Source organism: Python bivittatus, unplaced genomic scaffold, assembly GCF_059951505.1.
Source record: "Python bivittatus isolate LINGU-HERP-01145 unplaced genomic scaffold, Pbiv_v1 ctg000210_np1212, whole genome shotgun sequence".
NCBI classification, from domain to species: Eukaryota; Metazoa; Chordata; class Lepidosauria; order Squamata; family Pythonidae; genus Python; species Python bivittatus.
In genome coordinates, this window is record NW_028277053.1 from 8,295,255 (window position 1) to 8,310,919 (window position 15,665).

Consider the following 15,665-nt stretch of genomic DNA (forward strand, 5'->3'; position numbering starts at 1 on the left):
AGCTGTGCAAACATATTAATGGGCTTCTTCACAAAATGGGCTTTTCCTGGCAGCAAATTGCACAAAGCTTAAAAGAGGAAGAGAAGAAGTTGCCTGTTGATGCTTCATTTTCAGCTGCAAAGCAAGAAGATCCAGACAGCTGCAGTGAGGTAAAACTTGGTATGTATGTGCACTTGTACAAAGTACTAATAATAATTATATCTGGTTTCTGCTTCTCAATATCTAGAAAGAGCTCAGGCTCTTAAATAGGCTTAAATATAAACCATTTAATTGGTGTTACTGTGTTGATCATTCTTAAGTCTCTCTTTGAAAGATTGTACCAGTTGTTACTTTGAGCTGTTGATTTCTGGACATTGTTTGATATAACAGATTTAAAGGATAAAGACTGATTCTTCCCATGCCTTTAAAGAGCCTGGGGCTGCAGTCTAAAAGACAATCTCAATTGTTTCCAGGCTGGACTGGACTTTAGCTCCTGAAGATGCCTCCCCATGGTTAAAAGAAAGGGACCTCTGGCAAGAACACTACCCTGAGAAGGATCTTCTCCTAGCTGGTTTGCAGCAAGCAGGGTTCTAGTGTTGCTTCTGTATGACAGAGGCAGGTATCCCTTTGGTGGAAAAAGATGCATTTAACATTTAGGAATGCGCAAATGTTGGCCATTTTCATTCCCATGTAATTTGTTTATTTACTTACTTTTTTCCTTTGCTTTCATCCTTAGTTAATTTGTATTTCTAACTCTGAAAGCCACACTTTCCTGTCTGATGCTTTTTCCCAGTACATATTCACCATGCACATATTTTGGATTCCCTGCAAATTTCATGAGACAAAAGTAACATTGTTTCAGTAATAAATGCATTGCAACTTTTGCACTTGGTAACCTGCCTGAGAAGCACAGGACACACAGGGACACTGGTCCATTCTAAGTCATGAAGTTTAATTTATCAATAGCAAACTTTTTTTTTAAGTAATATTGTTGACGGGCAGCAGCACATGTTTCACTAACCCTAAGCCTCATCTCATTCTTTTTCTTCTCCTGAGCTATCTCTAGTGGGACCAGAAATGGAATCTGTCCCTCTTGATTTATCATTTATCCTTTTTCCTCCATATCTTGGAGGAATAAAAAAAGAATTGCAGCATATTGGAACAGTTGAAATAGCGTTCAGCAAAATTCTCAGTTTTGCCTTGAGCTTAGAACTCAACTCCAGAATGCTGGGTGTTTTATTCCATGCTCAGAACGCTCGAAATTGATATTCAGAGCTTGGAAAATGTGTGCAGAATGTATTATCCATTCCTGGAAAGCGTCAGCCTTCCACTCATGTGAGATCATGGGTTGACAAATCAAGTAAGAACAGCACTTAAAGAGACAGCATTTTAGCGTCCCTGCTTGAGCAAGCACAGAATGTCGCTTTTGAGCTTGGACTGTTGCAAGACTGTGCTGCAGCACTGAAAATTGTCTTGAGATAAGAATAAAACTAGAGAGCAGTGTAGTTCAGAAGCTTCCTTTTGCACTTAGCACGGCTGCCCGCTTCAAAATCAGGAGGAGTTTTGTGCATCATTACATGTTGATTTATTCTGTAGGGCCAAGGAGATGATCTCTTACAATCTAAACTGAAGGGGATTGCATATTTTTACACAGGGAACGTGTGACTCTTACTCAAAGCTGTTGGAGAACCTTAAGTTTTGTGAGTTTCTACTCTCTTTGTGATTGTTTTGAATGCTTTGTATAGGCCTAGTAGGCATTTGGTTACCTTAACAGTAATACTGTACAATAACTGGATATTTTTAAATATGAGACCACAGTTACTTTGCCCCCTTCTGTATTACAGATACATTGGAACCTTGTACTCCTAGACTCCATACCACTGTGTCCCCTGCTGATCTCCATGGGATGTGGTATCCTACTGTGAGAAGGACGCTTGTGTGCCTCTCCAAGCTTTATAGATGTATTGATGTAAGCATTTTTTCTGTCAATGTTGAGACTTCATTTTAAATTTCACGAACTTCAGAATATACACATGTCAGACAAAAATTGGCACTGAAATACTGTCTTCAGTGCATACAAAAACGAAAAGCCAAGTTTAGTTTCACATCTCCTTGCATAGGATTTTCAATGGTTAACCTTCTCTAATGCTAGAAATAGGCATAAAATCACCTCCTGGATTATATCTGATAAATTGTTAATGGTAGCAGTTTTAGAGAAATATTTAAAGCTAAAGTTTATCATTTGATATGTATATTTGCAGTTTTAAATGTGGTGACTTTTAGTGGCATAATGGTCCTATGCAACTGCAGGATTACAAATCACCTCACTTCTGAAATATGAATTCCCTCCCAGACTGTATGTTTGGCAACCCTTGGCTTTACCTTACATTTTCAGACATGACAAAATAAAAACAAAACTGAAAAAAAATGTGCTAAAAAAAAAAAAAATTCTGAACTAAGTCTTCCAGGAAGCCTCAGTTCTGGATCAGTGTAAATTAGGAAAATTAAGTAACAATGGATACATTTTAATTTTGCCCAATTTGTTAATAATTAGAATGGCATGGGCAAATGTAAAATATTAACATTATATGCAGAAAAACATAAATCTTCATTAAACTTGCCCTATTGTTTTGGATTTACTTCCTGGTAAGTTCAGGTAAATAAACCTGAGTCAATCATACTTAACTAGGCAGACTGAGGGTGCCAACTGTAATCTATGCAATATGAAATTGATATGTTCAAGCCATTATGAAAGCATGTATTATTTTTTTCCTCTCCAGGGAACGGTGTTCCAAGGATTATCCCAGGAGGCATTATCTGCCTGCATACAGTCATTGTTGGCAGCTGCAGATTCTATTGCTAAAAGCAAGGTCAGATATAAGCACTTGTTAGCGGTAGGAGGACTGTGCAAAGGGAGGTAGATTCACTGGCAACTTGATTCAAGTCATGGGGGCAACAGGGTTGGCTTTGCTGAAGTGGAGGCCACCCAGTTTGCCTCCAAGCAGTTTGTGTGGCCTCAGAACTGCTTCTGGCTGGTTCTGCAGGAGAAGGTTCCTCTCAGCCTTCTTCCCCAGCACTGGCCAGAAGGTTTCCAGGTGGGGTGGTTTCAGGACTGCTGGCAGCACACACCAGAGCTCCCCAGCCTGGAAGCATTTCAGCCATTGCTGGAGCTGAAGGCTTCTTTCAGTCTTTACTCAAGGCATGAACACTGCAGAAGAAAGCCAAGGAGGTCTTCCAGCCAAGTGAGCCCAAACAACCTCTCCCCTCCCCTCCCCTCCCCTCCCCTCTTAGAAGCATGGGCACTGTGTTGACACCTGAAGCAGTTTCAAGACCAGTCTTCAAAGAAAGGCCTGTCTTTCAAAGCAGACTCCCTTTCATGCAGCTGTACTAAATAGGGAGGGGCTTATGAGCCTAATGGCTGTTGCATTCCAGTGGAATACTAAAGATAACAACTTGCTTCTAACAATCATAAAGACGTAGGGAGAGTTTCTGGGGAGGGGGTACATGTTTCTATGACTAGGTGTGGCAAAACAAAGGATGGAGACATTGTGAAATAGGATGGAAAGAGACTGAAGAAGAAAAAGTGTATTTGAAAGATGGCCGCTTCCATTTCTGTTTTGCATACAAAAACTAATCCAGTTCAGTGAGAAAAGAACCCAACCCAGCATACTAGAGTAAGGAGTAAACATTATCTACTCCTGCGGCTTCTTATAAAAAGTGTTATGATTAAAAGAAATATTTCTTTGTAAGTAAGTCTGTAAAAAGTGGGAAATGTTTTAATGGGAAATGGAAAATCTGGGCAGATTAAAGCACAAAAGCAAGTTATTTTTTATCAGCTGACAAATCAGTGGTCTGTGTCTGTCTATCTGCCTTGACATATGTTGTTGTAATTTAGACTCAAATCGATGGACAGCTTTTTCTAATAAAGCATCTTTTGATTCTTCGTGAACAAATTGCTCCCTTCCACACTGAATTCACAATTAAGGAGATTTCACTGGATCTTAAGAAAACTAGAGGTATTGTATTGAATAGACAGTTGTAGTGGGCTGTTAATTGTAATTTGAAGGTATCTCATATACAGCAAGGATGAGAAACCTTTCAGCTGAAATTCCTCCTCCTGCTGTTTCTGGAAATCACAGGGAACATAGTGATATTCTGACATCACAGAGTGGTGTCAAACATTCTTGGAAACTTTTCAAAGGATGGGGCTCTAAGGGGTGAAATGATGCCTTACATTTTACAGAGGTTTAATGCATCCATTTTGACCGTAAAACTCACCCAAAGTGAGAAAAGTAGCCTGTTTTTGGTGAGGGGTGTTAAGGATACTTAAGCCTTTGCAAGGGTCAGGTAGTCATTTTGCCCTTTAAAATTACACACACACCCTACCCTTCTCCCTCCAATTAATGCTAGATTTCTGTGTTTTGGTAGACGTACCACACAAATAATTCAGTCATCAGAACTATAACAAGTGGTGGACCTATTCTCTGAGAGTATTTTTTTTAATTATTTAATTAAGTATGCAATTAAGCACAGCATGCATAGTTCCAAGAAGATGATCTGCAGCACAGAGTTCAACTAGTGCAAAGACAGTGTTGTGTTAACTTATATATGTGTGTGTTTTAGTAATAATGTGAATGTCATTTGGGGTAAATGTGATCATTATTTATATTCCTTCATACTATTTCAAGTGAATTTATGCAATATTAAACCAATTTTTTTCTGTGATGAAACATATTACTTGTATTGTGCTCTACAGGTAGTCCTTGGGCTACAACAGCGATTGGGACTGAGACTGCCATCGCTAAGCGATGCAGTCATAATTCCTAGCAGTCCTGGTTGCTGTCGTAACCTCAGGACCATGCGGGTTAAGTGGGAAGAGGTGGGAGTCCCAGGCAAGAAGTGCGGGGAGGGTGTGCAGGGGGTGGGGCTATGTGCAGGCTGATGAGGGCTGCAGGCAGGTGTTGGGAGTGTGGACAGGCCAGCAGAGGCTGCAGGCAGGCACCAGGGAGCATGGGCAGGCTGGCAAGGGGTGCCATGGGTGGGTAGGTGCTATGGAGCGTGGGCTGGCGGGAGGTGCTATGGAGTACAAGATCCCTTGAGGACCAGTCATAAGTACCACTTGTTCAGTGCTGTCATAACTTTGAATGGTCACTGAACAAGTGGTTGTAACTCAAGGACTACCTGTACTAAAACAAGAAAAGGAGACAGAAATCTCAAAGGAGCACGGCTGTTGACTAATAGACAGAGTAAAAAGACAGAAAAGAAGAGGTGATAACTTGTATGGAGAAGAGAGAAATAAAAACCCTGGTGGCTCTTATGACAATAATTCTGCTATTAAGCACTCCAGTGTTTATTATTTTCTTCAGTTCCTCTTTTTTATTACTGTGTTTATAGCTTCCTCTGTCTTCAGCCTTATTTTTTGCCAACTGGTGTAGTCAAACTGACAAAATTAAAATATCAGGTTTTCTTCAAGTCCTGCACCTTACAATCCTACTTGTGATAGAAATCAAAATAAATTCAGTTAATAAATGTAAAGCTTATCTGCATAAAGTATAATTCTATGAGTGGAACCCCAGTACCCAGCTGTGGGTTATGAAGGCAGGTTCTCTGTTCCTGGAGTAAGTTTTGTGTCAGAGTTTAGCAGAGACGTTTGTGGTGGACTCCAAGAATTCCCCACAGAGTACCTGAGTACCCAAGTACCTTCAGCCCATTTCTAAGGGTTGGCACATTTGTTGTACTCTATAGGATTATCCTAGGGGGAGGAAAAACTACAATTGGAGTTTTTTCATTGTTTGGTGTTCAACGCTTCATTATAATCACCTGACTCTGTAGAGAGTGCTCACTGACATGTATTGTGTAATTTTCCAGCTGTTTGAGAATCTAGATTTTAATTTCAAATCTATTACAGGTAGACCATTTGTTCAGCAACTGTTCGAATGACAGCACTGAACGAATGGTACTTAGGCCTGGTTCCTGAAGTTATGGCTGTTGCAGTGCCCCCATAGTCACTTAATAAAAAATCAGGCACTTGGCAGCCCAACCAAATTTACGACTGCAGGAGGCACTTCAGTTTCCCCCACCCGCCTATCTCCCCCACATCTCTGCCCTTTTCGCCATCCTGCACTCTGCCTCCCCTGCCACCCCCAGCTGACCTCTGCCGTTTTCTTCCTCCTGTTGCTGACGAGGCGTGCCTGGCCTGGCCCTTCGCAAGGCAGCTGCTGGCTGCAGGAGGCTTCCTTCCTGACGCTGTGCATGGCCTTCTCAGGAAGAAAGCCTCATGTGGCCAGCAGCTGGCTCGTGAAGGGCCAGGCTGGGCACGTCTCATCAGCACCAGGAGGAAGAAGACGGCGAAGGGCAGCAGGGACGGCAGAGCACAGGACAGTGGGGGCGCAGGTAGATTGCAGGGCAGCAGGGCAGCTGCAGCTGGGGCTTTGCACTGTGGCAACTAGGGCTTCATGCCACAGTGCTGGGGCAAGTGCAGCTGGGGTTTTGCGTCATGGTGCTGGGGCAGTTCCAGCTGGGGCTTGGTCCTGGGGCGGCTGGGGCTTCGTGGGGTAGCTGGGGCTTCACGCCATGGCACTGGGGTAGCTGGCTGCAGCTGGGGGCTTGAGACGGCACTCCTCAGCGATGGTAGCAGTGGCAGCGGTTCAGGCTGAAGTAGAGGCCAGGGTGCAGCACTGGTGGGCTAAGACTGCTGAAGGCCCTGGGCCTCTATTTCAGCCCCAGCACCACCACCAAGGAGTGGCACTGTGCAGGGCACCCAGAGATGGTGGGGGTAGATAGGTGGGTGGGGGGAGTTGAAGAGAGGCAGTCCCTTACTTTGGAAGAACTGAGACTCAGGGCTGGGAGGGATGAAGCCAGGAATGGCTTGGATCAGAGTGGGTCCTCAACTAATGACCAGGTGGGATTCATTTAACAACAGCAACAGGAACTGCAGAACTGCCATCGCTAAGCGGAGAGGTCATGTGATGTCTCACTTAACAACCGCATTGCTTAGTGACAGACTAACTGGTTCCAGTTGTGGTCGTTAAACAAGGACCACCTGTAAGAGTATGAGAAGTCTTACGTTCAAGAAGGCTCAGAGAGTGTTTTTGTGATCATCATTTTCTTATTTGTAGTGAAATGTTATAAAAGTATGAGCTTGTAGCAAATGTAATTTCTCGTTGGGTATAGATAGGTAGCTGGGTAGATAATGAGTTGTACACTGTATGTTTTGAGCACAAAATGCATTTCAGTAAAAACTTATTAATAGGCTGGATATTACTAAGAACACAGCAAAACTGCATTCTGCAATGCATGGAAAGCCTACCTACCATAATATCTATCTGATCTTCAAAATTCACATGAGAATTCTTAGAAGTTCCATTAAATTTAAATGCATAAAATAAATATTCAAACATTCCTTAAAATAATTCTCTTTTCACAGATGCTGCATTTAAAATCCTGAATCCTATGACTGTTCCACAGTTCTTTAGACTAAGTAGCAACAATGCAATTATACAGTTCTTATTGGAGGTAAAGAATATTTGTTAAAATGTTAACATGCATAAGAAAATAATCTTTGAAGTGTGGCAAATTCAGAAGAGAAAAAGAGACAAATTGCCTTTCTCTTCCAGGGTACTCCAGAAATAAGAGAACATTATATTGACTCTAAGAAGGATGTGGATCGGCATTTGAAACTTGCTTGTGAGCAGTTCATTCAGCAGCAAACTAGGCAGCTTATAGAACCTCTGGAGGAATTCTTGTCCAAGGTATTAAAATACTAGACATCTACTACTAGTATCTTCAGTTGCCAATTTGACATATTTGGACTTGAAATTTTATTTTGTTTTGTATTTTGCTTTCTAAGAAAGAGAGCAACACAAACACTGCAAGGCAATCTTGTGAACCAAAACCATTAGAAATCCCACTGAGAGGCCATGTTACACAAGTCAGCCCGTATGTTCTTAGTAAAAACTGTGAAATATTTGACTATGTAAAATCTTACATCATGTACAGAAACATTAACCTTGAAATTACACAGTCACTTAATGGAAACTGGGCAATTGCAATTAGACCTGTGCTGGGTCTGATAATAAACAATGTATATAATCATCTACTATATGAAAGAAGTGTTGTTTCAATATCATAAAATGCCAAAGTGATAAACACATAGAAGAATATCAGCCTAAGTGAAGTCCATGTCACATGCAGTCAGAAATTTTTTGATAAGTAGATCTTATTCCAGCATTTTTAATCATGACTAGTTTTTGATAAAAGTGGAGTAATTCTGGTAATACCTACATTATGGAGAAAATTAAATGAATTGGCCAAATCCTTTTAAAATGTGAGAAATGAAGCAAGGACACAGTAAAATGGAATGTTTTGCAAAGTATTTTAATTGTCCATATAAAATGAAATGTTTGAGCTCCTCAAAGGAACTTAAAACAGTCACCAGCTCTTCCTTGTCTACCTCCCTTTTCCTTAAGTGATTTTTTTTTTTTTTTGGTCTTTGGCCATGAAGAAGAGAGAATCAAGTGTTTGGTCTTAGTTTAGCCTTGTAATTTAATGTTTTGCCAACAAATGGAAGCTATAAAATCTCAGTTGTTGACTTTTATAGGAAAAATAACAATATAGAATCCTCTGGATTTCAGGCAGTGCTTTCTTCTATGGTGTCCTGAGATGATGGAAAATAAGTCCCTGCTATTGTGCCTAAAGTTGCACTTGTTAATGACTGCAGATGTAATGGCATTAACTGCAGACTTTAATCCGGCTTTAATATCCAGATTTCTGAAATAAGTATCACTGAGTATTAGTTTAATATCTAGCAAGTCATAACTCAGGGTGCCCGTGTCACCTCTGCCAGGAAGTAGCTTTGACACAGAACTGTTGTCCTCTTGGTTTCAACCTCCTGCTTTGCAATATGTGGATACTGTTATTGGCCTCCATTGCAGATAAGTGATAGGAATGGAAGAGGGGACATAAAATAGCTTCAGTATAAATGGGCAGACTCACTGCTGGATTCCAGTTACAGTATGCCAGTACATACAAAGCATTTTGAACAAACTGAAATGCTATCTGTGAAGTATTATATACATATTTAACACATATTCTCTCTTCTTCTCATCTCATTACTTTAGGTTTCGGCTTTGACAGCAGTAGCTTCTCAGAAGGGTCCTAAATACAATCTCTCGCAGCAGCCTTGGGCACAACCAGGTAGTTTTTTCCAACAGTGAAAAATGTTTGACGAGGGTTTTTTGAATATATCATTCTTGACAAACAGCTAAATATGGGTTGAACAACCATACAGAGGTGTGCTTTTGACATCTCTATGCCAGTCTGAGGGGTTGTAGAATCTTACAGGATTTATTTTTAAGAAATTAAATCTCTTAAAAAATCAAATGCATCAAAAGTAGGATGAGAGAGACCCTAGTCTGCTCCATCTGTTGAAAAAGCCAGTGCCCAGATCTGATTCTGTTCCGCACTGATCAAGCTGTATCTAAAGCATTGGGTCCATTCTGGGCTCCTTTGTGAATTTTAAGTCTGTTTGGTTCTACTCAGCAACCACCTCACAAGGTCCTGGGAGGGATGGTGGAAGATAAGTGTAATAAACACATTCTTAGATTTTTTTTTTCCTGCACTTTACTGATTATTTTACAGTGATTTGCCTAAGTAACTATATAGTAAGTGAAAAGAAAAGCATAGACACAAAGAGAGACATTGCCTTGCACTCTGTTTCATAAGAAATTCTCCATTATGTTTTATTTCCAGCAAAGATCAGTGACGTGGTATCATCAACATACAAGAGAATAAAAACAAAACTGCCATCAACCTTACAGAGTATGTCACTATATTTGTCCAATAAGGATACCGAATTCATCTTGTTCAAGCCCGTTAGGGTAAGTCTTTGGTAACATCAAATGTTATTTGCACATGCACATTCGCCTTTAGAGCTAGTTTACCTGAAATTCCTGTTTTGCATTGTCATGTTCAGCATCATTATTTTACCACAATTGTCCCTGCCATATTTCTCCTGGTTCCTTCTTCTCTCCCTAGCCTACACTGTAGGCCTTAAATAATTGGTCTGAACTGCCCCTTGGATTCCTGGGGCTCCATGTGCCTATGAAAAAATTGATTGGTGTGACGTAAGTGTTGTAAGACTGAGTGGAAGTCCATGCAGCCCTCGGAGCAGAGTGTTCGTGTTCATGCTGCTTTAGGATAACGAAGTCACAAGTATTTTTTTCTCTTTTCCTCTAAGAACAATATCCAGCAAGTGTTTCAAAAGCTGCATGCTGTATTAAAAGAAGAATTTAGTAATGAAGATCTCCAGATCATAGCTTGTCCATCAATGGAACAGGTATCTAATATAGCTTCTTCTTTTTTTTAAGCACATGGTAAAACTATTTGCCCTTTATTTAGGGAGTGAAATCTTAAGTACAAAAGTGGAGAGCATTTATTGATTTCACAAGACAGTAAGAGATGAAGCTGGATTTAAACAGGTATTTTAAATTGTCCAGCACAAGCAAGTATCTTGCTGAGACAAACCAGGTTCCTATTGAATTTCTCAGGGAACGGGTTGCAAGAGAGGTGGCACTCCGCAGCCCATCTTTGGTATTTAGATGTGCACTGGGGAGCTCCGTACCTTTTCCCAGTTTGGAGATTTAGTTCTTTCAGGTTTTGTGCCTGACAATCTTGTGTCTCATATCCTCTTTGAAGGAAATCTCTCTCTACCTTTCTGAGAACTTGACTGTCTCTCACAGATAGCAGGGAAAAGTTCATTCTCCCTTGTTTTTGTCCCTCCTATCCTTCAGAGAGGTTGTGCTCAAATTAGGTTTATGTGGAGTATTAACATTTTATAGTGAATTGTATTCTTTTCACTGTCCAGTTCTTTTTTAAATATATACCTACCTTCCTGGAGTAGAAAGTCCTCAGCAGTCCTCACTGTATGGCTTAGAAGTTTTGCAACATGCAATCACCAGAAATTCTTTTAGGACTGTTTCCCCACCAGTGGCTTATATTCTCTTTGTAGTAGCATCATTCATCTGTCACTGAAGTGAGATCAAGCCTTTTGTCACAAAAGCGATTGGATGATTCTGGAAAGGAGTGTAAGTCACTAGTAGAGAAATTAGCTAGAAGACCTCATTTTTTCCATTTGATAAGGCTAAAAAGTCAGTTATTCCCTCTTTATAAGAAATAGTTTTTGCTTCTCCTATATTTGGAACAGAACCTCTATCACTTACTGTGATTTTTGTTTCCCGGTTTGGTGCAAAAAGCTTTCCAAGGATCTTATGTGAGCTGAGCCTAACATGTTTGGGGGCTTTTTCTCTGGCTGACCTGTTCCTACTCCTGAACAGAGGGAACTGGGAGAGCTAACATGCTTTTAGTCATGGTTCCCTGCCTTCCTCAGGAACCTCTGCCCTCCCTTCTCAAGACCACGGTCTTCTTCATGCTTTGATTTGCTGCAGACATCGCATGGGTCCATCTGTTGTCTCCACCCTTCCTTCTCCCCTGGCCAGCTCTCCCTCAGACTTGGCCATTCCATTCTTCTCAGCCTTTGCTACCCCTGCTGCCTCCTTGTTCTCTCAGTGTGTGTGTTTGTGTGTGCTGAAGAAGGAGGAGTGTAAGAGTTGTGCAAGGAGAGGATAAAACAAAGCTACTTGTCTGGAGAGAAATAACAGAGAGGAAGGGAATTGTTAGATTTGTGGGGAAGGGAAAGGCAAGCAGGGCAGCATTGCAGGGGGGATCAAAAAAAACAAGATGAAGGACAGGATAAAAGTTTATGGGGAGAGTACAGAAAGGATGGACAGGGAGAACAAATGCTGGAACAGATCCAGGTATTCATTTCTAATTTCTGAAGAGACTGCAAATGGACATCCTCCTGGCAATTTATAAATCTTCAAGAAAGTCATTGGTGTCTCTAAAAAAATACATTGTCTTTCAGGTAAATCTCCTTTTGTCAATAACAAAGTAATAATCTGGTAGCCGAACTGCACAGTGCTGCTTCATACTGACCAGCCACCAGCTTAGTATGCCTTTTGAATTGCTTTTACCTTTGTTCATCCAACATCACATCAGTTGAAGAAGGTGAACAGTATTGTTGTTACAAATTCAGAAGCCTACCTAAAGATTCAGAAAAAGCATCTCTTCTGGCGGCACCTACCATGATGAAAATAACCCTAACCATTGAACTGCTCCACTCTATTTTGTATCCAGATAATATCTGCTTTTTCAGATTTCTGAAAAGAATGTGGAATATCCAGATTTGGAGAATAGATGCCTTTTATTCGTAATCTGTACATCAGGACCACTTTGAAGTGTATGTACAAGCCTTCCCACAAAAGTTTAGTAATATTCCCCGATATTTAGCACTATTACACTGTTCATCTATGTAAACAAATCATCAGGCTTTGTAGTGTGTAAGTGGTGGTGTGAATTTGTGGAAGATACCAGATAATCAGATTATCACATAGCATTTAATGTAATCTGTTTCAAGACATCAGTGGTTTTTGAAAACCTTTCTGTTGATGGTTTCTCTAAATGGTTTCTAAAAACATTCTCCTGTTTTTATACGTTGCAAATAAATTGCATTGCCTTAAAATTATGTCTACAAGGTATACAGAAAATGCAGTGGTAATAAATCCCCCGTTTAATAGGTTATGACTGAATTAACTGACTAACCACTGACTAGGTGGAAATTTTGATATGGAAAGATTGGGGGAATGGGGAGTGTAGTTGAAGTGTAAAACTACAAGATTGGTGCAAAAATAGAAGCAACCTTTCTTTATTTTTTCCATAATTAAGTCTTTACCTGAATTACTGCAGTGTGTTTTCAACTGTGAAGTTATGAAAAGACATGACTTTTCTACACATTGTGCAAGTGATAAGTTGTGCATTTCTCCATGGCATGCAGAAGTCTTGATATTTGCATTTTAAGTCAACTATATATTGTATTATAAACAAGATAAAACTTTTATATTGTTCAGGAACCCAGATATCTTTTTAAATGGGGTGTATATATATCTTTGTGTTTAAAGTAATATTGATATCTAGAAAATAGTTCAAATATTAAGACATAGTTTTGCAGAATCCAGCCTTATTTTGTCTATATATTGCTCTGTCTAATGTTAACACTCATACCGTTTTAAAAATCTTATGTTTCAAATGTTGAGGGAGATAAAATTAATTTTTAAAAACTTTAAAATAACTGAAATCAATGTTGTTTGTAAGCATTAGAAATTACATCAGATTTTACTATAATCTAACTATTGGTATCCTAGTTAAGTGAAACAGACATATGTAAAGTAATAGGCTGTGAATTTTGAATAGAGATTTTCAATAAAATAGAATGTGAATAAGTGTATTGTATCTTAATGAAATGTTTCATGGAAGTTGGAACTGGGTAATTTAAATTCCTTAGTTTCTAAAACAGAGTATCTTCTATTACAAACGTAGACATTATTTTATTACACAGTGACTTTCCAAATGGCAGAATTGTATAAACTGTACAAGTATTTAGCTAAATAAACAATGTATATAATTTGTCTAATCCTTCACTATGATCTTGTTCTCATTAAAATAAATGCTTTCTTATTTTGGGAGGGTTTTATTTTGTCCAGTATTCTTCAGGGAAACCTACCTCATTAAGGCCTTTTAGATCTTAATTGCAGATGCAGAAATATTCTTCACAGCATAGCTGTGTCAGAACTCCTTTTTAGGTTCTTTTCTTTTGAAAAGCATATATTATAGGCTTAACTAGTGTAAAGAAAAAATCAAGGTCTGTATTGAAAACAAATTACATGGTTATTTTATGCACATGAAACTAAAGTAATTAAAAACAAGCCACAGAAGATGTACAAGAGGTTGCCAGAACATCTAAGAAATGCTGCCTTTTAAATATATTTAGGTGGTAAATATCTTATATTTGGACCCTTCAAGAAGGGGATAAATTCAAACAAATCTGCAGACAGGATCTGTCTTATGTATGTATGTATGTATGCATGCATGCATGCATGCATGCATGTATGTGCAATTGCCTGAACTCATCCCTGAATCAATCCACCAACCTTCACCTCACTGTTCCAAAGACTGGAATAAATTAAGAGGCTAGCAATTGTTCCAAAAGCAAATAAATTTGATCTCCTGATCCTGAATTGCTCCAGAGAGGGAGACCACCACCAAGAGTTTGCCTGTTGAAGAGAATGGGAGTGAGCACAACAGGTTACAGGTTACTTTCTAGTATCCTCAACACTGCTACCAAATGTAATCTCTTTTTCAATTGACAACCACCCTGATAGTGCCATCTCCCCTAATTAAATTGGCAATAAATTATTTTATCCATCTTCAGAAGATGTACACCCCAGCCAACCATCTGGAAAAGAGCAGGAGAACAAGGTGATCTAATAGGGAAAGGGAACCCTTGTTCCTCTTTATTTAGTTCAGATCCAGCCTCGCAATTCCACCATTTTATTTGCATTGGGCACTCAGCTGCAGCTGCAGTCAACAACTTCCAAACACCAACATCCTATATCCAGGATGTCTTGGTTAAAACTTCACCAAGGTTTGTAGTTTGAGGTCCCTCCAATTTACAGTATTAGAGGGAAAAGACTACATATGTCCCTTTTAAGACAAAATGAAGGAACAAGAGGCCACCTTCAATATATATTAAAAAATATGAAATATTCACATGAAATATTTGTGCTGCTTGATAAGACATTTTTAAGTAGGGTACCACAACCATACTGATCTGAGGTTAGGTACAATTTAACTTTTTCATGTCTTAAAATTTCTTTTAATTTCTGTTGTCAAGAATTTATTAGAACCAGCATTGGTAGTACAGTTACAAAAAGCATTAGGACTAAATGTAATGATGGAACTAGAACTTAACACTAAATCATAGAACTAGAACTTAATACTAAAAATAGAAATAGACCTAATACAATTACTACCAGTATTGGTACCAGAACTGGAGTCCTAGAAAATTACTAGAAAAAAGTGTTGCTATTAGAATCAATCCTTGACGTAAACTAACACTGCAAGTTAGTTCAAATCTAGCTCCCCTTGAAGACAGAAATGAAGGGTCTAATACAGTGCTTTTCAAACTTGTCAACTTTAAGGTGTGTGGACTTCAACTCCCAGAATTCCCCTTAAAGTTGCCAGTGTTGAAAAACACTGATCTAATAGGAGGCTGTTTGCTTTTTTTTAATAAAGTCTACAATCCTCCCTAACCAAAATAAAGGCAAAAGCAAAAAGAGCAGGCAAGAATGTTTTCCCCAAGTCTTGAGAATGCTTTTGGTAGTGAGAACTCTTGTAAGCAATGAATGAAGCAGCCTGTCTGCATCCTTGAATCTTCTTGGAACGCCAAGAGGGATGAAAAAAGATTTTTACAACGGGGAAAAATGCCCTAAAAGAAGTTTGCAAACAATTTTGGGGCACCACCTGGAATGGCTGGGAATGGAGCACAGTTTGTAAGTCACCAGAAAGGGGTTGGCAAGGGTCAATCTGGGAGGAAGAAAGGATCAAGCCACTCCACCCCAGCCTCTGAACAACTGGCAAGAGAGCAGAATGTGCCTGCTTCGAAGCTCAAGCCCTGCCATGGCAACCAATTTACTTAGTATTAAGGCTCTGGATTGCTATGGAAACCTCACAACAGCTCCTGAAATTGACCTGGATGTGCAAGGAGAAAAGCAAATAAAAGCTGCAGGACTCAA

The 15,665-nt window shown here is 39.6% G+C and overlaps 1 protein-coding gene across 1 annotated transcript in view; it reads left to right on the forward strand.

The window, feature by feature from the left end:
- The window catches only part of COG3 (component of oligomeric golgi complex 3), a 46,929-nt gene extending 33,388 nt beyond the window's left edge, over positions 1-13,541 (forward strand). The window contains exons 14-23 of the mRNA XM_007428316.4: positions 54-159; positions 1,824-1,948; positions 2,760-2,849; positions 3,875-3,995; positions 7,406-7,494; positions 7,596-7,730; positions 9,099-9,174; positions 9,730-9,857; positions 10,217-10,315; positions 11,900-13,541. Of these exons, the coding sequence (XP_007428378.2) occupies positions 54-159; positions 1,824-1,948; positions 2,760-2,849; positions 3,875-3,995; positions 7,406-7,494; positions 7,596-7,730; positions 9,099-9,174; positions 9,730-9,857; positions 10,217-10,315; positions 11,900-11,929 (999 nt within the window). The 3' untranslated portion in view covers positions 11,930-13,541. The remainder of the gene's footprint in view (positions 1-53; positions 160-1,823; positions 1,949-2,759; positions 2,850-3,874; positions 3,996-7,405; positions 7,495-7,595; positions 7,731-9,098; positions 9,175-9,729; positions 9,858-10,216; positions 10,316-11,899) is intronic.
- Positions 13,542-15,665: the final 2,124 nt, after the last annotated feature.